The sequence below is a fragment of the Acomys minous genome (genome assembly GCF_964271855.1).
Source record: "Acomys minous genome assembly, chromosome: 6".
NCBI lineage: Eukaryota > Metazoa > Chordata > Mammalia > Rodentia > Muridae > Acomys > Acomys minous.
The window spans coordinates 20,803,929-20,829,949 of NC_140487.1; the positions used below are offsets into that span (position 1 = coordinate 20,803,929).

The 26,021-nt window shown below is 43.8% G+C and overlaps 1 protein-coding gene across 1 annotated transcript; it reads left to right on the forward strand.

Moving 5' to 3' along the window:
• Positions 1–590: 590 nt before the first annotated feature.
• Positions 591–25,552, forward strand: PON1 (paraoxonase 1). The gene is made up of 9 exons (XM_084785947.1): positions 591–747; positions 7,399–7,469; positions 9,389–9,444; positions 9,793–9,961; positions 12,547–12,673; positions 15,807–16,007; positions 17,407–17,488; positions 21,510–21,638; positions 25,269–25,552. The coding sequence occupies exons 1-9, from the start codon at positions 674–676 to the stop codon at positions 25,425–25,427; spliced, it is 1,068 nt and encodes a 355-aa protein (XP_084642073.1). The 5' UTR covers positions 591–673; the 3' UTR covers positions 25,428–25,552.
• Positions 25,553–26,021: the final 469 nt, after the last annotated feature.

Here is a 26,021-nt window from a genome sequence, read left to right on the forward strand (position 1 = left end):
CGAGACTTGCCATACCCCATAGCATCTAGAACAGTGTCCGGGGCATAGATGACATTCCATAAACATCGGCCAAGTAAGGGGGCTGCTGAATGGTGGACTATTGAGTCTCAGGGAGCTATAAACACAGAAGAGGCACTGGGGAGACGTGAGGTGTCGCAAGGCAAGGGTTCCGTGGGCCTCTTGGCCAGAACAGCCTGGATCTTAGGGCTTCTGACAACACGCCTCTTCTGTGGTGTTCTCAACTAGCTGGCAGCATGAGGAAGCTCTGCACCCCTCAGAGCCCCAAGGATTAGAACTTTTTTCCACCCCCTGGCACAAGTGAAGGGCTCACCCTCACCCTCCTGGCTCATTTTGTTTTTCCCATGGCTTTCTGTTTCCTCCGATTTGCTTAATCCCTTCCAGACCAGTTTAGGCACCTGTTCTGCTTTTCTCTCCTCCTTCGAGTTGGGGGATGGGTAAGGGTGGGTGAGGGGAATGAAGTACCTGGCCAGCAGAGGGAAGCTGGAGGACTCTGGGTGACCTGGAGCTGTGGCACAGGGGGCGGTTCCAGGCAGGCTCAGGCTGGCCAATCCGGAGCTGTCCAGAGTCACCGGGCTACTACGGGCCGAGCCCTTCAGGATCGACCAGCTTCCCTGCACTTGTCTATCCTCAGTCTGTCCATCTGTCTCAAGCCATGGTGAAGCTGATCGGACTCACCGTCGTGGGACTGGTTTTGGCACTTTACAAAAACCACCGGGCATCCTATCAGTAAGTTGTGTTGGAGCTGGAAGTGAGGGCTCCAGGCCTGTGGTCCCCAGCGCTGCCCGCTCCAGGAGCATCTCCACATCCTAATGTAGTTTCAGGCTCTTAATGAGAAAATCTATAGGCGCTGGGCAGGGAGCACATCTTACAGAGGTTCACAGATGTTGTCAGTCCTTCATGTGCTCCTTGAAAACCTACCCTGTGTCTGAGATACAGGGAGGGTCAGGGTGCACAAATGATATGTCAACAAGATCTGGGTGCCCAGTGACAGCCACTTTTCAACCTGGCTTTGAATTTTTTTCCCAAATACCAGACTGGTATGTGTGTGGTGGTGGTGTGTGTGTTTGTGTGTGTGTGTGTGTGTGTGTGTGTGTGTGTGTGTGTGTGTGTATGTCAAGGGGGGGGCGGTTCCAAGCCACCAGTGAGAAAGAGCTCCCTGGGTGTAGCAAACCTTCCTGGCTCACAGAATCTTGATTTGAGGCACCACCGAGACAAGCAGACTCAAAGCCTGCTTGTAAATTGGCCCACGCCGAAGCAACCATTCCCTGGGGTGGCCCACAAGCTCCCGTGGGTGCTGCACTGAGGAAAAGGGCGTCATGAGCTCCACTACTGGTTGAGCTTTGCTTTTACCAAGGCATCTTGGGCCCAGCATTTTGAATCTCTAACCACTGAATGCTCCAATAAACAGGACATGGTAACCATTACACAGAAAACTACTAACAAGGAGTCTGGGGCTCAGCAATTGTTTGGAAGTACTAGTTCCTGCTTCCTGTGAAAGCATTTATAACCCACCAGAGTGTTAATGAGTAGGAGGCTAAAGATGTATAGGATGTTTTGTGATAACCTTTTATGGAGAGCCCAAAGCCTAGATACCATCCTCTAAAAGGCTTATTAAATTCTATTGTGTTATTTACTCTGAAGTTTAAAAAAATGGACTATTTGGAATTAAACAATTATATAATCTTATGGAATAATTAGAATCTTCTACAGAGTTGGGTTTTTACAAGTTTTTTTTTAAATCACAAAATATTAGAAAAGTATTTGGGTTTGAAAAAATTGTGTGTGTATGTGTGTGTGTATAGTACATGTTTGTGTGTGTGTGTGTGTGCAGTACATGTTTCTGTGTGTAGTACATGCTTGTGTTTGCATTACATGCTTGTGTATGTAGTACATGCTTGTGTGTGTGTAGTAAATGCTTGTGTGTTGTAGCACATGCTTGTGTGTGTGTGTGTGTGTGTGTGTGTGTGTGTAGTACATGCTAGTCTTTCTGGATGGCTGCACTTGCCCATGTGTGCCCTTGGTCTTTGGGCTCTCCCTCCATCACTCTAGCTCCTTTTTGAGGCAGGGACTCTCACTGAAACTGGAGCTCCCTGACTGCTTAGACTGATTAGTCAAGGAGCCCCAGAAATCTGCCTGTCTCTGCATTGCAATGATGAAATTACAAAGTGTGCACTGCTATATCATGCACGTGTGGCAACCGTTTTGCCTGTAGAGCCATCTCTATAGCCCGATTTGTAAAAAAATTGAGCTTCTAAATTTACAAAAGTCAGTTAAATTGCACATTGGGAATGTGTGCAGAATTTCCTGGTGGATCCCAGACAAAAGGAAGGGAAATGGTTCCCACTGTTTAGAAGCCCGAAAGCCTCAACACAGAAGAGCCACCATGGGCCTGAGGGTACCCAAGATCTCTCTGGATAAGCAGAGTCTTAAGCCACACTTTGCATGAATGAATCTGATCAGTATTCCTCAGCAAACACCCCCACCCTAGGAGGCTTGTGTGTTCTTCTGTAGCGGCTACTCAAAGCCTGCCATCTCCAGTCTTAGAACCAAAGCCAGAGGGCCTGGGGGATGGAGTATGACCAACGCCCATGTTGGGGGACAAGGCCCCTGAGACTCTGGGAGATCATGAATCTGCCCAGGGAAGAGAAAAAAAGTGACATCACTGTAATAGGGCATCAAGGCAAGCCCTGTCCTCAGAGGAGATATATCCATCTTTACCTTTCTGCAGGGATAGAGTGCAAGCAGGGATGCAGTGTAGATGTTAGGAGTTGGAGGGAGGCCACAGACTCAGTGCAGGCCCATCCTGTGCCTTGGAGAATTTCTTGAACTTCTGATATGGGGGAGGCAGAGAAGAAGAAACCAAGAAGGTCCTAGTCCATCCTTGTCATCAGATCTGGAATGTGGCCTTTCACGCTGTGTATCGTGCAAGTGTGGAGAATGGCCAGGACAGCACAGGACGTTTCTTGAGGACATGAGATGTGGAGATGCAGAAAGGCTCCTTCCTGGGTTATCCACTATGGTGTGTAAGATCTCCGCATTTCCTTCTGTGGATGGGGTGACAGAGCTAGCACTAACTCCTCAGCATACCTGGGCTATCTCACGCCCATCCCTGGCAGCATGTCCTATAGGCAGCGATGGTAGTGGATTCTCAGCAACAGGGACGAGATCTCATTTCTGCAACTTTCCATTCTATTTTGTCATGTTAGTGCCAAGAAAAGTTCCAGCCCGTCTCTCTACCTAAAACTTGTGGGAAAATAGCACACTTCCCAGCAGGGTATTTAAAACTGGGCACATAATAAGCTCCCTGAAATCATTTGCTTTCATAATTGCCATATGTGACTTCAAAATCCACCTAAAGAATCCCATGGTTGGTATTTAGTGTGTGCTAGACTTCTTGTGGCTGTGACAGAAACCTGATAGGAACAATTTAAACAAAAAAGATTTATTCGGCTGAAGGTTTTGGAGGTTGAAGGCTGTGGGGGGTTGGTCCAGCTGTAAAGAAGAACAGCACGGGGGTGGGTGGAGGTAGGGGTGGGGTGGTAAGAGCAGGGATCAGAAAGCTATGTGCCACATGATGACCATAAAGCAGAAAGGAACAACCAGAGTAAATAGCTTGAGGACAAGATAGATTTTCAAAGCCATAGGTCTAGTGGCCCACTTTCTCCAACCTACGGGGGACTGTGGACACCACCTGCCAAAGTGTCCACTCAATTCCGGATCCATGAACTCATCACTCTACCGATTAGATCAATACCACTCACTCCTAGAACCCCATCTCTGATCATCGCACGGAGGCCACGCCTCCAACGAATGAGCCTTTGGGGACAGTTTATACAATTGGAATAGTGTCCTAATTCTCTAACACCCAGACTAAAGCTGAATTGTCTTCTAGCCTTGCCATTCCCTCGGTGTATGTACACTCTTGTCTCTGTCTGAGGCACTAGACTAACAGTCCCCCTTACAAGCGCCATGTCCACATTGGAAGCCAGAGGCGCAATGTGGCGTGGCATTACTCACCGACGCTTAGCATTTAGAGGGAGCAACAAGACTCAAACCCAGTTGCTGAAAAGCACAGTGACAAGGGACTTAGTAGACGTGGATGCCGTAGTCCATAAAAATTAATGAAAGAGCTACAGATGCCATCACAGAAGACCACAGGAGGCTGTGGAAGGCAGGAACAAGCTCTGGGTAATGAGGTAAAGCGTGGTCAAAGCAGAGTAAAAAGTGTGGGCTAATGAAAGGGTGCAGAGGAGAGGTAGGAAACAGAGGGCTTTGTATCGTGACACCGGATTTCATTCCTTTGTTCTACCTTTTAAATTAATGGATTACATCTGAGTGAACTGGTGTTTGATGTTTTTTCGTACAGAACAAAGAAAAGTATGTGTGTGTATGTGTGTGTGTGTGTGTGTGCGTGACAGAGAGAGAGAGAGAGAGAGAGAGAGAGAGAGAGAGAGAGAGAGAGAGAGAGGCAAACAAGTGTTCCACCTGAGCTCCACCCTCAGTCTGAGAAATGTGAATCTTTATTTCAAAAACTACTTAAAGATTAAATCAGGAAGTAAGTGTTAGTGACCTTAGCGTGGGGTTTGGCACACAGTAGCTGTCATAAAGAGATCCAGAACAAATGAGGAACAACGGTTGGTAGCCCAGAGAGAAGTACCTGGGCCCCCAGGGTGCCAGCGTAGCTTAAGAGCCTAGTGTGCCTTGGCAGGGCGCCAGAGTCTGTTTGCACAGAACAGTCCACAGCAAAGTTTATGTGATTTCTGGATGGACTTCAGAGGACTTGGAATCAGGGACACATCTCAGACATTGAACTTTGTTTATGAGACCCAGAACATTTGCCCCTGATAATCAGAGAACAGAAACAAATCTGAGAGCTAGATGTAGGCTTGCAGGCAGATGAGTACCCAGGTGCTTCTGTGTCTCTGCAGTGGCCTTCTCTGTAACTTGTGCCAAGTGAGAGGGTGGAATGTAGATTTGCCTTTATGTTTGTGTTCCAACCTCGGCTCAAACACTTCATAACTGTAATCTTAGCCGTCTGTGGTTAGGGAAAAGAACAGACAAGGCAGGTGTTTTGAGGGCTAAAACGGGCACACACAGGACCTGAACTGTGGCATTGGTGACATCCTGTTGAATTTTGGCTTGTCTGGGCCATAAATTGGGACCCAGAGAAACTGGGTGCTGATTATCTGTCTTCTTGCTCACTCTGGGCTCGGGCGCACTGTAATAATTCTGATAAGAACAGCTGAGCCAATAGGTGTTTCTGTTTCCCATGCAAACCCATCATATTTAAAAGACCTTGTGAGCCAGGTCGCACTCTTATTCTCTTGTGTGCTTTTGACTCTTAGAAAAATCGCTGGCTCCTTCCACAATTGATACATTTGATGATTTCACAGGCTTGAAATCCCTCTTTGCATGCCACCTTGACTTAGGTTGTGTCCTCTGCCCTTAATACCGTGGGCCAGTCCTTTTACTTGGCTGAGGTACTCTGTAAACAGTCTCTGTATGTTCCCCCAAATAGTGTCCCTCCTAGTGGTGGGTCACAAAATCAGTATGATAAGTCATGACCAACATTGTTAAATTGAAGAGAACTCAACAGGCAAAACTTAAGAACTGAAAACATACTACATCGGACCAGGAATACAGCCAAGAAGTAAAGTATTGCCTATCATATGCAAAGCCCTCATTTCAACCTTTAACAGAGCAGGAGAAAAACAAGTGTCTTAAGGATTGGAGGATTGTTTTGTGAAGCTTGTCTCATGTGTGTGTGTGTGTGTGTGTGTGTGTGTGTGTGTGTGTGTGTGTATGTGTGTGTTTTGTTGTTGTTGTTGTTGTTTACAGGCACGTGCTATCTGCTTGCATCATCTAAAATTCTTTTCATCATACTGAACTCAGCCTGAAAAGTTTGCAAGCCTGTGCTGTATGGCTTTCCTTTTGTTTCATTGTCACGAGCCTTTGTGATGATGATGTCAAACTGTAGCCTGACATTTTTTGATTTTCCATGTCTGAAATGCTTCTCAGTTTCTCAAGTCATGGGACAGATCCCAGCTTTCCCCTGGAGTCAGCCTCCTAAGTTATTTCCTGTCACCAAGGGAGCACAGCCCTCTCTCTAGCATGCGTCACATTTTCTCATCTATCTGGCTATGTCTGTTTTTCTTTCATCCATCCCATGGCACTAGGACAAACTCAGAAGCTCGCATGAAGGACCTACTTGGTGGCATTTATGACCTAGTAGTCCAGACTTCCCTAGCCCGTGGGATTGATCACTACTTTGTTTTTCCTGAAGAAACAAACATACCCTCAGTTTTTCATATCCTTTGCATTCTTGGTCACTATGAGGAGAGGTTCTATCCAGCCTGTCTACTCATTGCTGGCTAATCTTTTGTGGAATTAAATTGCCAGGAAGGTAAGAAGAGAAGTTCCCAGCTCATCACAAGCCAAATAAACTTCCCAGAGACTCTTGGATAATTGTCACTACTTATTAATACTGTGTTATTTGTTCTAGAAACTGCATAATTTGTTGTTTCAATCTCCCAGCAGTGCCAACATTGTGGTCTGCTTCTTTCAAATGCCATATCAATGGCTTTGCTCTATTTGGTAACCTGCTGGTGCTTCCCTCTCACATCTGTTCATTTTTCCTTTGTTCGTCACTCAAATATCCCCCTATGATGCTTATGTACTCAGATTCAATAAGTTGTTTCTCTGTGGTGTTCACATGTATGTGTGCAAGTGCTTGCCCACATGTGAAGTCTGGCTTTGGGTATGACTTTCTAAAGTTGTAAATACTGCTTAAACATGGGAAAAACAAGCACCCCCACCTAGGCTGCAGAGCCAGACAGAACATGCAGGTGGCAAATGCATATGCTCTTGAGTTATGTGGAAGGTACCACATTTTAATGTAAGCATTTGAAATTGCTTGTATTTCTAGTGTGGTTCTCAACTGTTCAATTGAAACATGAAGTAGCATATGTATTTGGAGTTTACAAATATAGAGAAATAGTAAGCTCTTCCCTCGAGCCACTCTCAGACATCGGTGGCGTTAACTGGAGCCCTGCCATCATTCAACCCAACTTTTTGCAGTGCAATCCAAATACAACTGATGAAATGGTTCCTGTCAATGCCAAAGTGTACAGAGCCCAGAGGATGCCACTGGCCTTTTGTGTATCTCTCTACCCTGCACGTAACAGTCCTCACTAAACTGTATGTTGTACCCCTAGCTCCCCACTGATCTTGAGGAATCATTGTTGCCAAGGAATACTAACTCAGGGTGTACCCAAGGTGAAAGGCAGTTAAAGGCACTCTGTGGGCTTAACTTTTAAACCATAACTCTAGATTCTGGATTTTTAAAAAATGTCTATTTTATTCTTCTCTACCTTTCAGATCGAGATTAAATGCCTTCCGTGAAGTAACACCGGTAGAACTCCCGAACTGTAATTTAGTTAAAGGAGTCGGTATGTATATGGACGAGAAAGTGTCAGACTTTAAATGCGAGAATACTGTCACGATGTATTTTGCTAATGCTCCAGGTCAGTTTTGTCCAAAATTACAACACTGAGTCAGGAGGGTAATACAGAGTCAGGAATTGATTACGAATTCCATGTGCTTTGGCTTTTGATGTCATGAATGTACTACCAAAGTGTTTCAGTTTTGATTGGGTTTTGTTTGGTCAACAAGACAAAAGTATATCTAGAACAATGGTTTCATGGTAAAAAAGGAAAAAAAAACCCGAGGATATGACAAAATAGAGAGGGAAGGAGATAAAACCTAAAATAAAGAACACACACACACACACACACACACACACACACACACACAGAGAGAGAGAGAGAGAGAGAGAGAGAGAGAGAGAGAGAGAAAGAGAGAGAGAAAGAGGGGGGGGGAGGGAGTGAGTCAACAAGGCCAAAGAATATCTAGAAAAACGTTTTCTTGGTTAAAAAATGAAGATATGGCAAAATAGAGAGGGAGAAAAGAGATAAAACTTAAAATAAAGAACACACACACATTGAACAAATGCTCTGATTTACCACAAGGCATTTACCACAAGGCATTTACCACAAGCCTTTTTTTTTCTTTTTCTTTTTTGAGCACTTTGATCCTTGGAGAGGAGACTTTTCCCCAGAAGTTCTCAACAGATTTCTCCTTAGATCTCATCAGGCAGATCTGGGGAACAGGCTGATGTCTAGTTGCAAAGGAAGCTGGGAAGGTAATTACTGGTCTCCATCCTGGGAGGCAAGATGTGTCAACAAAGATAAACAGGTGGAGAGATAGTAACTCTTCTTAAGCTACTCAGAACATCCCAGAGCTCAACCCTGTGACTTGTTTCCACCAACTAGTTTTGTTATTGGAGGCCAGCTCATTTGAGACCCACCGTCACTGTGCTTGAAGTAGGTAGTGAGTTGTGCTTTTTAGAATTACTGTCTGCGATGACTATAGTGCAGAAGGCTAGTCAAGAAGACTCATTTGCCTAAGATACTTAAGCATGAACAGATAGCTCACAGCACAACACTTTTCCTAGGAAAGTGTAATATTGCTTTCAAGCATCCCCCAAGAATTTGAAAAATATACATATCCATTAAGAGTATGACTAAAAAGAAAACTCAAATACTTCATTTGTCTCTATATTAATTGAAAATTGTAAACATTATGTGTATTTAAGTGGTAACTCACTTAAAGAGAGATTTTGTTGGTATTTACGTGTATTAAGTGCATACTCCTGCGTGCCAGCAAAGCACCCCACTGGTAGACACGCATTTGAGAGTTGCTGGTATTTCTAACACAGTTTTTCAAATACATAATTGATTTGGGACTCTGACACATCATATGCTCTTGAAGTTTACATGTTCAGGCTAATGCCAAGCTCTCTCCAAATAATCACACATGTTTTATAGTCTCTGAATTTTCATGGACTATATATGTGACAGATCTCGACTCTGAGATGTAAAAAGCCATTGATTTAAAGCAAGTAAATGAAATGCAAATTGTCATTGTGCTTGCTGACATTAGTTTTTAAAAAAGAATTCCATACCATCAAGGGAGGCATGGTGGCACATGTCTGCAATCCCATTTCATGGGAGGGTCAAGGTGGAGGCCGCTCTCAGTTTACGACGTGAGGTTAAAGCCAGCCTGGGTTACACAAACTCTGCCTTAAATCAATAAACAAACAAAAATAAATAAATAATGAATAAATAAATGAGTCATTCTTTAATTTTCTTTTGATAGCATTCATTAATTCAGGTAAAAGGGAAGACTCATTCTAAACCTAATAGGAGTTAAGACAAAGAGCTATTTTCAAGCCTGAGGAGGTAACTAAAGAATCCCCAGATTCCCACAAGTTTGAACCAATGTGTCCTCTTTCTTCCCTCCTCTGCAGAGACAGGCGCGGAAGACTTAGAGATCCTGCCTAATGGACTGGCCTTCCTGAGCACAGTGAGTGTTCTCTGATGCTTACTGTGTGCGAGAGCATGTTCCCAGACTGGCAGTTGGAGTTTTTCTTAGACCATTGTCCACTTTCAAATGAGATGGGCAACCATCTCACTGTCTTGTTGGGCTGGCAGCTGTGCTGAGGATGGGAGGTGTGTAGGGGATGACCACAGATGAGCCGACAGCTTCTAGAGTGTCCTGTGGGCCTGTCACACAAGTCGGCTATTTAAGAGGTGGCCCTGTGGTCACCTGTGGCCCAGAGCAGTCAGTGTAGACACACATGAGAATTGACACACTTCTCTCAGCTCTTAAAGTCCAGTGACATGCCTGCTTTTTCTCTACTGTTCTTTTAAGGGATTGAAATATCCTGGAATAAAAAGTTTCGACCCCAATAAGCCTGGGAAAATACTTCTGATGGACTTGAACGAGAAGGACCCAGAGGTGTCAGAGTTAGAAATTACAGGAGATACACTGGATATATCTTCATTTAACCCTCACGGGATTAGTACATTCACAGATAAAGGTAACAATTAATATTGCACTTTTTGGGGGTGGGGGTAAGCCATGCTCACATAATTTTCATGCTTGAAACCCTTAACCATTTCATATTTGCCAAGCCACTAATTTTATAAAGCAATAGTATTCATACTATGCCTGTAAAATAACCATATTTTCAGGTTTAATTACTATAGATTTTTCCACATTAAACAACTGAAAGATGCAAGCACTGGCAACCAAAGCTTTTCCAGGCCTCAATCATCGCTACAGTGACACTGCTTTCAGCCCCATCGCTGGCTGGCTGCTCTGTTTACCGTTCAGGCTCTAATTTTCATTTTGAGGCTTCCAGCTGCACTTGTTCTGCCCGCCCACGAGGCCCGTTCTCCATTCTCTCTCCCTTTATGTTTGGCGCCATTGCCTTTGCACTGTAATAATTCTCAAACTCAGCTGCACACAGAAACACCTGGGTAAAACTCCCAGTGCACAACCTCCAGCCCCAGGGAATTGAATTCGGCTGGCTTGAGGGTGGCTGGAGCAACAGTTAAGACTTGTCCAGATGACAGACATGTTCGTTTATGTGCGCTGTCTCCATTCCCCGCTGCCCGCCCACCTGTCCTCGCCTTTCCCCGTCCCTTCCTTCCTTCTTCCGACCTAGCTTTATTCTGGTCCCATTTACTCCTTCAAGAGCATCTGCCTCCATGATATTCCTGCCTTGGCCCTCCCTGCCAGCTCCTACCTCCTCCACACCCACAGTTACTGTAACTCAACATTTTATTGCCTCTTTATTTTTCTCTTTCAGATGCATCAAACTAGTGTCACTGTCGGTGCCTATATTCTAGTAGACTACCCCCAAATGTAGGCTACTAATATTATTTTTCCTTTGGCTCACCAGTCCCATTTCTGAAGGCTCTTCCCAGAAACTTCTGGATGTGTTCCTTTCTTCTGATCACTTTAACCTTAAATGTCAAAAAATTAGTGTGTGTGTGTGTGTGTGTGTGTGTGTGTGTGTGTGTGTATAATCTTTCTATACACTCCCCTAATCTTAGCCATTTTATTTTCACTTCAAAATATTTTAAGTGCAAAGAAATATATAGCATTTGGCATGTATATACATTTGAAAAAGTGATGCTGTATTACCAAACCCTTTTGTAGGTGGCTGTCACTTTCCACACTGCACCCCCGGCGGCCCCCTTTTGTGTCTGTGCATTTAGACCCAGTTCCCGGGCTTTCAGGGTTCTGTTCTGTGAGACATCAGGAGCATCGCCCACTGCTTGTCTGTGAGGAGGGGCTTCACTTTTTTGCCCTTTACAGGCAGTTCCAGGGTGATGCTTTTGCACACGGACCTTCCATAAACATTTTTGAGGATCAGCTTGTAGAGGTAGATGCTTCTGTATACAATATGAGTTCTGGTTTTGATCCTCACTTCTGCCAGGGGGTTTTGTCTGGAGATTATTTCTCCCTGTTCTTCAGCTATCACTAGGAGCTGTCGATACGTCCCCCGTCAAATGCGTCTCATGCCCTTTCCTGCCTTTATTTGGTCAGTGTTCTTCTGTTAACATGGACTCTACTCTTTCAAAGCCAGGGTTCCTGCTGTAGCCACAGGACATGTTATCCCATGCTCAGGTCCTGTGATTAAGCCTAGATCCTACCTAATCCCCAGCAAGGCTGCTCCGGGCTCTCTCCCTCACTTTCCTTCTCTGGGCTCTAATCACAGCTTCACTGTTGGGTGCTGATACCAAGGAACCTCTTGCCTCAGGGCTTACGCAGATTCTCTTCCCTCAACCCATAACTTTATTTCTCCAGGGACACACACGCTTACTCTCACTTCATTTAGGTCTTTGCTCTGATACCGTCTTGTTGGAAAGAAGGTCCTTCCCTGACCATCATAAAGACACTAAATTACCCGCTAGTTCTTTATCATATTACAATATCCCTTTGCAGTACTTAAATCTGACATCAATTAAAATAACACGCTTGTTGGACAATCAAAAATACCTGAACTGGCTTTTTTGTTCATATTGGCTAAACAGTGTGTCATATTTTAAAAATACCAATTTGGTAATGTCCGATGTTTCCAGAGATACTGCACACCTTCTTTACCATCTAGAGCACTTTCTTTTATGCCCAGGGTCATCTTCCTCCTCCTCCTCCCTCTCCCCATGCCCCCAGGCTTTCTTCCTGAGGCATTTATCCCCTTCCACTGTGTAAATTACTCACAAGCTCACCATCCAGTGTGCAAATTACACACGAGTGCATCACCTAGTCCAGTTCTCACACCCTCAGTCCTTTTACCCCAACTTGGTATTCTGTGAAGATCATTTGAAATATCAAATGCTAACTAAGCTGTTGGGAGTTTCAGAGCTGATGATGCTGAAGTTTGTTTTTTAATCCTGTAAAGCTGTGAGGTTTTAGAAGTTGTCACTAGCTTTTCCTTTAGCCACTTTCCTTGGGAGCAATCAGGAACGCTTTTCTCTATAAAGGTGAAAATATTCCATCCACTTGACATCCTAAGTACTAGTTGGGGGTGGGTTGAAATTGCTGTGGGGAGGTGGAACTGACAGTTGAGAGCTCTGCTAATGCTTCCAGTTTTGTTTTCTCATCTCCTCTCAGACAATGCCGTGTACCTGTTGGTGGTAAACCATCCAGACTCCTTGTCCACTGTGGAGGTGTTTACATTTCAAGAAAAGGAACGATCACTCTTGCATCGGAAAACCATCACACATGAACTTCTGCCTAGGTACTGAGGTGCCTTATAGCTACAACTCGCTGAACTGGAGAAAACATTCATACTTAGCCTTTCATCTGGGCCAGGGCAGAGTCAGCTCTTCTGAGTGATCTTCTTCGGAATGTTTTGAAATCCTGGGATCCCAAGAGTAGGATCGATCCCTTCTTCCTTCATCTACTTCACTCTGGGTGGACACCATAGCAGAGCTCCTATCCCTAGTATTTCTACTCAAACCATTCTACAATTTTTTTTAAAGAAATGAATCTTTACAAGACCAATCTCACATACGCAAGAGAAGATTCCAAACTCAGTGCATCTCAGACATCCTTACACTGTATCTACTAGTGGTTTGTTACACACTATTTGTGGGTATATTGGGTTCCATATTAGATTCCTGGACAACATGACATGTGGGAAAGGCAGACACCCGAGGATCTCAATTCTGGTCAACCCAACACAAAGACAACCTTCTCACTTAGCCTATGAAGAATTGGCCAGTGAGGCCAGTAATAGATTTCAGACAATCTAGTATTATCTCCCCAAATAACTTTTTAAAAATAACTTTTGTTACAGTTTTCTATAATTCCAGCATCTTCTTGTATAGTTTAAGAGCGGCATTCATCCACCTTGGCTTTTGTAAATTTAGATCTGTGTTTGTTGCAGGCCACTAGAGACGTCTTGACATCTAATATACTCTGTTTTACCTCTCCTTTCCTTCCTCGCTTGGCAGGTGGGAAGATAGGGAAATGGAAGCTGTTAAGTTGCTGAATAAAGCTGGATTAATCCAGTTATTGTCCAAGTAGGAATCAAAGCCCAGTTCTCTGGACACTTAGGATGAGATCAAGTGAAGAGAATAGGTTAGAGGTAGATTAGAGGTAGAAGTTTCTATTTATACAGCAAATGCATTTTAAGGGATGGGGTGTATCTCAGTTGGGAGAATGCTTGTCCAACATGCACAAAACCCTGGGTTCAATCCCCAGTGCCACATAAGGCATGCAAGGTGGTACATATCTGCAATCTCAGCCATTGGGAACTCAGGGCCATTCTCAGCACAGGAACATGTTAAGGTCAAAGCCAGAGATGCAGGATTCTCTCTCTCTCTCTCTCTCTCTCTCTCTCTCTCTCTCTCTCTCTGTGTGTGTGTGTGTGTGTCTCCCTCTCTCTCTCTCTCCATTATCTGAAGAACCAGATAACATGTTCATAGGAAGACATGTAAAATGGAGAAGCTGAGGTAATGGTAACAGCTCTATCAATGGAAGGAACCTCATCTATAAGCCAAATGCTATGCAGACTGCCTCAAACACATGGTCTATTGACTGGGAACTGCTTCTGAATTTGGCATTATTATTATTATACTATATGTGGGCTTAACTGTTTTTAAGACCTTTCCTATCTGTGAAGTTGCCTCAGATGACAACTTCAGCTGTTAATCTAGCTGGAAATAGGTTGAAACCAGAGCTGGTCCTCCTAGTCACAAGAAATCATGAAAATTATTATTATTTTGTCATCATTTAATATTGGACACCTCTAATATTTCCAATTGTACAGAGCATAAATATATTTTTCCCGGGTCAGTTGTGAAAATACTGTGTATTGGCAGCATAGAATCAGACTGAAAATCATCAGAGTGACACAGTTAACTGCAGTCTGACTCTCTCTACCCAAGGATAAGTCACGCACACTTGTGTATTCTAGGGTTGCTGGTGGTATTTATAGTCAAATTACTAAATTTTCAATAAGTTAATCATGTTGTAACATCATGGCTATTACTACAGGTCCTTTACGTATATACCATGGCAAGGCCTTTATGCTTGCTGTTTCATTTCACCTTAACCCAAGCTACAGAAAGAACACTGAGCTTCAGGAAGTAGCTCCAAGTTAGGTGACATGCTGTGGCCCCACGTTGTGACCACAGCAGGTCAACTCAGATTCAAAAAGTATATCAGATTTCAAAGCTGTTTCTCCACTCCACTCCCATCTGCTCTTTTTCTACAGAGAACAGCATACTAATAATGTCTAAAAATCTGCTTTATAAAGAGAAGTAGAAGCGGTTTCTCAATTTTCGTCCGAAACCTGCACAGACCCATCACAGACTCCAGGCACTTTTCTTCCACTGTGGTAATAGAAGCTGCTGATGGAAGACTTGGGGAGTCAGGCTCCCCACAAAGCTGACAGCATTGGCTCATTGTAATTCCCACTGCAATCCCACAATTTCACATGGCAGGCTTCTCTAATGAGCCATGTCGCTTTGAGGGGAAAATCGTGTAAGCTGGCTTCACAGACGGGAAGCTGGGGGTCTGTGTACCACGTCACTCTCTCCTGAGCGCTGGCTGCGTCACAGCTGACGCATTTGCCAACCAGGCACTCTGCAGTAGAACCGAGACAATTTTCTCCCAGATCATGCACCCCCAGGGAACTTCCGTCACCTCAATCAGTAAGGAATGACTCACTTCTGTGTTTGCTATTGTACCTATTAAAGCTGAAAAATAGACTCATATATCTTACACTCCCAGCAGTGCAGAGGGAATCCTAATCAGAAGGAAAAGAGGCAAAAAACCTATTTCTGTACACTCTTGCTCACAGATTCCTTCAGTTAAGAGGCATAAAACTTTAGGCCAATGATGGAAAAGACATCATCCTTTCTTCACTGATAAGGAAATTGAGGCCCCAACATGAGAAAAGATTGATCCTCCCCTAAACCACACAGCTGATAATGCTGGAACCACAGTGCTACCAGGTCAATGATTTCACTCTGTTATAATGGACTTGACGGACAGGAGTCAGTGTTGTGTTTGCTGATTTGCTTTGCCTTTCTATTGATGTCTGGCTTAATTCAATGTTTACTAAACACACACACTTACACACACACACACACACACACACACACACACACACACACAATCACAACATCACATTTACACTCCAGCTAGTATGACTTTCATATCTCAGTGCTAATAATCACAACTTATTATCTTTGGAGATTGGCTAGGACTGATGTCCTAGTGACTCTGGTCTATCCCTGATGGTGTCAAGACTCTATCTCATATTTTGATTTTAAGACTAGACCTTAAGAAATACCAAATGCATAAGCCTATAACGTGTGCTATCTTTCTGTGTGTAATCATGTGTATTTTTTTAATTGCAGCATCAACGATATTGCTGCTGTCGGGCCTGAGAGCTTTTATGCCACAAATGATCACTATTTTGCTGACCAATACTTACGGTCCTGGGAAATGTACTTGGGTCTGTCATGGTCTAATGTTGTTTACTACAGTCCAGATAAAGTCCAGGTGGTAGCAGAAGGATTTGATTTTGCCAATGGCATTGGCATTTCCCCTGATGGCAAGTATGTATACTTTCTAGAACACAGTAGATTTGCTTGCATTTTCCTTATATAGGTTTGGAATATATAATGTGAATACATATTATGGTTATCTGTTGTATTATGTTAGTAAGATGAAATTGAAGAAAATGAAAAAAATGACCAATTTTTGAGGCATCTCTAATGAGTGAATTTAGTATGCAGTTTTGACCTGTAACATGAAAAGAGTCTTGCACCAGAATGTAAAGTGAGGCACTGGTTCCCTCATCAAGAACTCTTACTCTCTTTCTTTCTTTTCTATTACTATAAAGAGATACCTCCACCAAGAAAACTTACAATAGAAAACATTAATTGTGGGCTCACATGTCCAGGAAGGTGAACCTATGATGAACTTGGCAACAGGCAAGCAGGTATGGTGCTGAAGAAGTAGCTGAGAGCTTACATGTTGAGGTGGGATGCTACCTGGAAATGCCACAGGCTTTTAAAGCCTCAAATCCCACCATATCTCCTTCAATATATCTCCTAATCCTTCCCAAACAGTTGCACCAACTCAGGAATAAGCCTTCAAATATATAAGCCTATGAGGACCACTCTTATTCAAACCACCATACTTACTGTAGGAAAGAGTCAATATAACTGTTGGTGATGTAGTCTCCTATCTCAAATTGCTTTTGCAGCCAACAATTTGCAGATCACTATTGGTCTGGCCACCACACTTTGTGGACCATTGATGTACATATAAAATCTGCCCATCATCCATCTTATACCCTACCTCATATCATCAAGAATTTCAGAGCATCAGTAATGAAACAGTAACATGGCCAGTTTTCTGTTGTTCATATTGTTTCTGATCTAGAATAAAGTCTCGTTGTTCTAGAATATACTATGCTTAGTCTCCGCAGAAATCTTTATGGGTGTTAAACTTTGTTCGTATTGCTAAACCCATGTCTGGATCAAGCTCAGAACAGGAAGAGAGGAAAATTGACTTCTCTCCATTGAGGCCAAACACTTGTCTTCTCCCATACTCTTTTGGCCTAAGAAAAGAGGATAGTCATCAGGAGGGTTTCTGATGCCCACCTCCAAGCCCGAATTTACTACCTGCTGACATGCAGAACCTTGGGCCTGCCAGTGAGTTGACAAATCAAAGGGAACAATGTGCAATGCAAATATGAAGAGCAGGTGTTAACATTGCATTCCTTCCCTGCAGATCAAGAATGAATACCTTGCTGCCTTAGGTAATGACTTCCCAGTGACTAAACACTTTGTGCTCTACAGACTCTTTGAGTTCTTTCAGAATGGAGTTTGCTTTGAGATAGATTCCATTTTCTAGTATCTGAGCAAAGTCCAACTGCAAGACGAGTTATCACAACTCGCCTTTTGGCATTTCTTCAAGCGCTTTGATGGAGCTCTCTCTTCTTTGAAGGTATGTCTATATCGCTGAATTGCTGGCTCACAAGATCCACGTGTATGAAAAGCTTGCTAATTGGACTTTAACTCCATTGAAGGTGAGCCGTATTAACACTATAAGTTTGCAGAGTGATAATTAGATTCTAATTAATTTGTGAAATTAAAAGTGAGGAGAAGGGAATTCTCTAATTTGAGTGAGTGAGAAGCAAGTTTTCACTTATTTACTAAGAGCCATCAGGATCATCATAGGTTTGTTGTTCACTTTTACTCCATGGTAGAATGGAAAACAGCAAGCCGGGCGTCTCACCTAGGAAGCTCAGAGACTTTCTGTCCTACAGAATTTTAACATGGCTTGTTTTCCCCAAGTCTCTTGCCACCTGCTTCTCTTCTTTCATCTTTGTCTTTTTCTCCTCCTCCTCCTCCTCTTCTTCTTATTCTCCTTCTTTCTCCTCCTTCTCCTTCTTCTCTTCCTCCTCTTCCTTCTCCTTCTCCTCCTCCTCCTTCATCTTCTTCTTCTTCTTCTTCTTCTTCTTCTTCTTCTTCTTCTTCTTCTTCTCTCTCTCTCTCTCTCTCTCTCTCTCTCTCTCTCTCTCTCTCTCTCTCTCTCTCATGATAGAGATGTCAAGAAACTTGCATTTCACTGAAGATTCCCCTCTACAATAGCCACATGCTCACAATGGCTGCTGGGATGACCTGGATACTCCCAGATTTCCCCTCACTGCCACCTCTCCTTTTTCTGCCTGTTCCCTGGGACTCAGCATCAAACCCTTAGCCCTTGTCTTCCTGGGGTCTGCTCTCTCATCTTTCATTTCTTACTCATATGGCACTTCAGTGAAACTTTCCCTAACAACCCACCTAGGACAGCTTGAGCCCCACATCCACCTCCCTGGCCATGGATCCTGACTCCTCAATAGTTTAATTCTTGTTTGCAGCATTTATTACCATCACACCACACATCTTACTGGTCTTCTTTATTATCTGCAGGATCCACCAGGACAGGTTTTCCCCCATTTGTTACTGGAAGAGTTCCTAATAAACATTCAGCAAACATTTGTTCAATTACTATGGTGGGGCTTGCTACATATCATGGCCCCTTTGCCCATACTAATTCTGGACTAGGCCAAAGGTTTTGTTCAGAAAGTGTAATTGCGCAAAGGGGAGGAAGGGAGGCTTAGAAAATAAAACATTATGAAGTGGCCTCTGTCCCTGCAGAGCCACAGATACCATGCTGCCAACACCCATGCCCACAGACGGGAGCCCTGTCACTGCCAATTGCACGATGGTTCCTGTCACCATGTCTCAGGGACCATCACAAAGGAACCTCATTCAGAGAAAATTGCCTCAAAGCAGCGTCAAATCGAACATCAATTTTGACATTAAAAATCATTGGCAAAACTAGTTTAATATTAGCTGCAGAGAAATGAAATTTCACACACTCCAACTGGCTTAGGGAATAAAAACAAACTGTTCTTATAACACCACATACTTCTTCAAGGTGAAAGTTAAGGAATTTTGCAATAAAACACAATTCAATATAACTCAACATGGAATACTAGGGCTTTGCTCTGTAGGGATGGGGGTCAGATCTGGCTTTCACATTTGGTAACAGAACAGGGCCATCTCTCATCATGCCAACCAACCTAGCAGAAGCCACCCTGCCAAATGCAGTAACACTCATTCTTTGGAAGGATCATGTGATTTAATATTAGTCCAATAATGCTTCAGAACACTCTGTTGAAGTTCACTATCAAATTTGTGGTGAAGGTGAATGGTATTTGTCCTACCCAAGTGTGGTGTAGTCATACAGTGGAGCATTAGTCAGCCTTACAAAGGAAGGAAACAACACGGATGAGTCTTAAGACATGATGCTAAGTGAAATAAGCCAGACACAAAAGGACAGAAATCATGATTTCACTTATTTCAAATACATTGGGCCATCCATGGTGGCTCATACCTGTAATCACAGCACCCAGGAGGCAAAGACAGGGGATTCTTAGTCAGAGGCTACCTTGAGTCAAGATCCTATCCCCCAAAATAAAATAATTAAAATACTTATAGTAGTTAAAATATTTTAATTTTTTGTTGTTGTTGTTTTGTTTGTTTGTTTTATTTTGTTTTGTTTCGGAGACAGGGCTTTCTCTGTGTAGCCTTGCTGTCCTGAACTCTCTCTGTAGACCAGGCTGGCCTCGAACTCGCAGAGATCCACCTGCCTCTGCCTCCCAGAGTGTTGGGATTACAGGCATGGACCACCACATCTGGCTAATTAAAATATTTAAATTAATTGGAACAACGGAATGGCTGTTACCAGAAGCTAGGAAATGAGGAGTGATCATTTAAGGGTCACAGACCTTCTCTTAGGTGGATTAACAGTTCTAGAGCTGGCTGGCAGGGGTGTGTGGAGGGGGGTGGTGGAAGGGTGGACAGCACACAAACATGTGCCCGTACCTGTTGCTGCAGAGTGGTCCGTGTAGAAATGGTTATGATGGCGGAGGGTATGTCACCTGAAATTCACCACAGTGAAAAGAATTCTCCCCCTCCCCAGGAATCTAAGATTCAGAATTTGCCATATTTTGGTCAGTTGGAGTTCTCAAAATATTTGGGTATTAACATTAAAAAAAAGCCAGACCCCAGATCTTCAGGGCATTTCTTTTAGGCAGTTCTGGGGATTGAATCCAGGCCCTTTTTAGGGAAATGGACAAGCTCTTTGCTGCTGAGCTACTTCACCGACACTCCTTCCAGTCTTAGACTTGAGTATCATCCACGTGTCTTGGTAGCAATGTGAGATGGTATGCAGATGCCCATTATAATGATTTTTATTTTATTAGCATGGCTAGGCATTGGATAATTACGGGGCAAGAGTTCATTTCTGGACCCAGATCAGGCTACCTGCTGGATGCCAGCTGGTCTTGGCAGAAGCTATGTCTGTCCAGGTCTCCTGCACGCTGAAGTGCTAAGATGGAGTGCCTTGCACAGCAGGCAATAATTATGTGCAGAGGCGATGAGACTCCAAGGCCTTTTCTCACGTCTCTGGGTGTTCTCAGCAGGCATCCACCCACCGTGGAATTTGCCAGTGGCTAGCAGTGGACCGCTACATAACACCTTTTTCTCACTTATAAAAGCTAATGTAAGCCTGTAAGCAGGGAGCTGACACAGGGGTGGATGGCTCCTGGGCGCTGGAGAGAGCCCAGAGTAGATTTTGACCCGGGTGGCTTCATGCTCAGCCACCTCCTATGGTTAATGCTGCCTGTTTCCAGGTTGAAGGGTGACAGCTTTCCCTGACAGTGAGAGTGAGGCTCTGCCAGGTTGCCTGCACCCCCTAATCCCTTCATGGACATGTGAGGACAGTTCTCATTTTGAGCAAGAAGCAGAGTGCAGTAGCAGCACATTGCAGTTGCCTCCCTACGCTCAGGCCTTTTCAGAGAGAGTCGCGACCGGTTATTTCCAGCGTCCCTGGGTACTGAGCTCCACTGGACTCAGAACTACACAGTAGATATTGTCTCTCCAGTGAGAGTTAGAGGTAAACAAATAGATGGGATTTCTTCCCCGGTAGAAGGCAGGCAGGCAGGATGATGAATGGTGGAATTAGGAACCGTTGCTATTATTTATGACGCCGGCGCAAAGGCACGGCAGCAATCTGTGCTGTCATGGTGCCACTGCAGCTACTACTTAGAGAACAAACAGCTAACGAGTCGAAGAGCACCAGGAAGCAAAAGAGCAAACTTTGCCTCAACTTCGAGGCAAAAATTAGACCCCGGGTGATCATTTCTTTCCTGGCTACGCAGCCTGTGATTAGCCATGAAGGCACTTACATTTCCTCCACGTTCCTCCTCAGAAATCAATCTACATTTCTTGCTCGGTTTTGGATCGCTTGTCAATATATCTTAACACGCGCCTGCCTCTTGAGAAGGAACGGATGTATGTGACCCTTAATTTGGGTCTTTGGGCCTAGCAGAATGCTAGCAAAGACAGAAGGCTTGATGCATCCGGGCTGTGAGGCTGAAACAGGATATGTCTCTGGCCGGCTCTTCATATCTTCATATTCTCTCTCTCTCTCTCTCTCTCTCTCTCTCTCTCTCTCTCTCTCTCTCTCTCTCTCTCTCTCTCTCTTAACTCTGGCAGGTCCTCAACTTTGACACCCTTGTGGATAACATCTCTGTGGATCCGGTGACAGGGGACCTCTGGGTTGGTTGTCATCCAAATGGGATGAGGATCTTCTTCTACGACTCGGAGAATCCTCCTGGCTCAGAGGTTAGTTTGCAAGATGACATGGACGCAGGGGCTTGCCCTAACCACTGAAGACCCAAATCCTCACTTATGTAAGAGAGGGCATGTGCTAGATGATCCAGGTGCCCAGAGGTCAAAGAGCTTACGGAGCTGTTCACATGAGAGTCCAGGAAGGGCACAGGTGGCCCTTTAGTCCTGGGTAATTTTAGGGCAGGGGAGGGGCTTACAAAGACATGGCCACCTTTGTATAGGGACATCAACAGGAATTGGCACAGTAGCACAGTCCTGCGTGTGTGTGTGTGTGTGTGTGTGTGTGTGTGTGCATGAGATGGCTGCCAAAGGCAAAAGGAGAAGGGAATGAATAGTGTTTTGGGAGTGTAACTTATTGGAGAGTTACTTATCTCTCCACTAAGCACTGGGGAAAAGCAACCATAGCCTCGGGAAAATAAAAAGGGAACAAAATGAACACACAGACATAAACGGAGTGGGGTTTGGAGGAAGCAGGCACCTAGCTGAGAACTGAGCCAGTCCGGGCTTGGGGATCCATTTCACATCCTCAGGCCTTCCAAGCATGCGAGAAGGTGAGCTGGAGAGGCCCCTGCAAGCAAGCCTTGGGACAAGTCAGAGCCTGGGCCGTCATGTGGGCCTAAAGGGCTGTGGTAAGGGCTTCCAGAAATGCATGGTGTCTGCATCCTTATTTCAGTAATGAGGTCCTCCAACTTAGGGATTCACACTAGATGAAGAACTACAGTGGGGTCACCCTGCTAGGCTGTACCCATTTATAATCCATTTCCTCATCTAGCTCCCTCCTCCTTGGCATCAGGTATCCCTACTGCCCCCCTTGGTATCTGTGACTGCTTGCTTCTGAGGTTCTCATGGATATAAAAACCATACTCGCTTAAATCCCTTATGTGAAGTTATGTGGTATTTTAGCGTGATCTATGCACACCCATCCTTGTGTATACCTTGTTTTCATGTCTATGTGTGACACTGTACACACACACATATATGTTGAGGCCAGATGTCATGTTGATTATCTTCCCAACTGCTTTTTCACCTAATATTTTTGACACAGGGTTTCTCACTGAACTGGTAGTTTACCAGTAGGCTGGAAGCAAGGCCGGGATCCTCCTGCCTCCACCTCCCCAAAACTGGGATTACAAACTCAAATCCCCATGACCAGCTCTTTTTGTGGTATAAGGGAACCGAACTCAAGTAGTCATGTTTGCACGGCAAACCCTCTCACCCGCAGAAACATCTTCTCAGCCCCTCCAGTATATTGAACCCTCTCCATAATCTCTTATAATACCTGACATGCTGTAAATGCTATATAAATACCCATGCTGCCTTATTTAAGGGTTAGTGGTAGAAAAGGAAAGTTTATATTTGCTATACATGTGTGTGTATATCCCACACATGCATACATATGCACATACCTATTTCCGTCTGGGGCCATTGAGATACACAGATGGGAACCTATTGAGGAGGCTGACTATTCAGGGCAGTGTAGAGTACCATGTATATATTCCCAGCAAGACTTCACCGATTTAACTATAGCACTCAAAGATCCTGTTTTGTCCATTATCTGGCAGGCTATTTTGAATTTATTTACAGTGCAAATAACAAAAAATTGGAAGCCCATTTGTCATAGGTACTTGCACATTTACCATGACTTATCTAATGTTTCCTATTTAGATTTTTTTATCCTTGTGTTTGTTTATGCATTTGTGTTTGTTTGCATGTGTGCACATGCATGCACATGCCATGACACACACGTAAAACTCATAGGACAACTTCGGGCAGCTGGATCTTGGGAGGTGGACTCAGACTGTCAGGCTTTGCAGTGAGACCCTTTACCCACTGGGTCTCACAGCCCCCATTCTGACTGTTTAGTATGTAGTAACCATCAATCAATGTGCTATTGCTTTGTTATTACTTCATTGAATGAATATGCACTTTTAAAGGTTGGCTTTAAATCAATCTTACCCAAAAGGATGGACACATGCATGCACGCACGTGCGTGCCTGCACACACACACACACACACACACACACACACACACACACACACACACACACAGCGTGCATGTGCATAAGAGTTAAAAAATCTCTTCCTACATCTTTGCATTGAAAAAAACTCTAATATGAACACCCCTTGATCCTCTTCTCTCCAAATTTACAGGAAATAATGTGTTTCATGTCAATCTCTTGTGTCTTTTGCTAGTTTTTTGCTATTAGCCTCGCTCAATGGTATATTTAATGGAATTGGATAAATGTATGCTGTGGTGTATTCAGCATATTAAAAAGTGGAGCAAAATGCTCAATTCTAACTGTTCTTGCTTGTTAGCTCATCTGGTGAAGCTGGGTCCTTTCCTCTAGAAAGGATTTGCTTTGGTGTTCTGAAAAAAAAAAATGCTTCCTTTCTAATGATGAATTTGGTAAGGGAAATAGAATACAATTATTTGAATGCCCTCTCTATAGCACTGCCCATAGAAGATTCAGTTCTTATGAGCAAGAGCCATATTAATTTGAGGGGCACTGGTAACTATTTCTTTATAAGTAACATGTTAACATTACAGCAATCTCCTAAGACATGTCAGTGAGGCTAGTGGAATTAGAAGTCACTTGAACTCTCCCCTCGATCCTTTCATGCCCTGTTTCTCCAGACTGCCACACAGATATCTTTTCTTCAAGTCACAATATTTTATCCTTGTCAAAAGGGGACTTAGAAGTACTTTGGTCTCCCCCATCAAAGTCGTTAGTGGAGACACAAATGGTAAATGAAAGACTCAAGATTTGACTCACATCACCTGCCTAAGCAAGAAGTTCTTCCTTCTAGGTTTTATTATATAAAAATTGTTTTGTTACCCAAAAGGACCAGGTACTAGCTATGCCATATGATGAATTTAACATGAAAGACATTGTCAATAATGATGTGATTACATTTCTCAGTTAAGTGGAGGAAGTTAAACTTAAAAGTCTTTTCTACTTAGAGGTAGAAGCCTAAACTCAAAAGAGTGTGTAAGTGTGCTACAGAGGCAGTTTCTTGGGTCATGCTTCCTCTTCTTTGTCTACATGATAACAAGATATTTTGAGGTATGGTAGTGCCTACACACCTGTAATCCCAGTACACAAGAGTCTGAGGCGGGAGCAATGCAAATTCAAAGCCAGCCTCAGATAAGTAGAAAGACTATGTGACAGCATAAGGAACTGACAAACCAATTAAATCATGACCTTCCCATTCACTCCCAAACAAAAATTCAGCATAAGCATCCAAGTTCCCAACTCATCTGAAAATGCACAGAGTGGATGCAAATGCCAGTAAGGAAACCAAATAGCTCCTGGTCACACCTCTTCCCTGATATTTACTGTGTTCCTTACTGTGTTTCAATGTCTCACAGGCAGCTGTGTGGCTTGCTTTGATGCCCTGCCTTACCCATGTCTGTTCATATGCTTGCTACTATTGTTAAAGATAACGGGATCATAAACTTGACTAATCACAAACAAGGAAACCGCTACCTTAAAGTAATTTTACATCAGAACACAACTGACGCGATTATATGAGATACTGTAGCTAAGGGGGAAATTACCTGAAGTTTAAAGTTGATTTAAGCAACTTAGCAAAAATATTAATCCCATGTTATTCCTTTGATAGGTGCTTCGAATCCAGAACATTTTATCGGAAGAACCTAAAGTAACTGTGGTTTATGCAGAAAATGGCACAGTGTTGCAGGGCAGTACAGTGGCCTCTGTGTACAAAGGAAAGCTACTGATTGGCACTGTGTTCCACAGAGCTCTTTACTGTGAACTGTGACAAGCTGGGTGCACCCAGGTCATGGGGAGTGAGCCCGTTATTTTGTCCTTTGCCATATTTTAAGGTGTCTACCACAGAGATATCTGCTGACCAATGAATGTTGACATTAAACTCAGACACAAGAAGGTACGAGAGTGTTTATTGGCAACAAATCCTAAATAGTAAGGTTTTCTTGAGTGTTGGTCTAGGACTACTAGAAGACTTCATGTACCATTAAAAACCCTCCTTCACCAAAACTGCTAAATTTCTTAAGTCCTACATAATTTGTGTTATAATTTGCATACAAAATGTTCCTACTTGTGTGCTGAATCCTCGGTCCTCAGCTCGGTGATATTGGCAACCCCAGGAGGCAGTAGACTCACTGACCGAAGAGCGCACTTGTAGGTCACACCTGGTCCTCCTTGGCTCCCTGCCCCTCTTTGCTTCCTCTGTTGGCTGTGAGGTAAGATTCCACCAGACACCAGGGCCGAGTTGCTGTCTTACTGCAGGCCCAGAAACACCGGAGCCAGATGTGGACTGAAACTCCCTAAATGAGCCAGAATAAGTTTTTTCACCTGGTAGTTATAGTGGGCAGTCTGTCATGGCGTTGGGAGA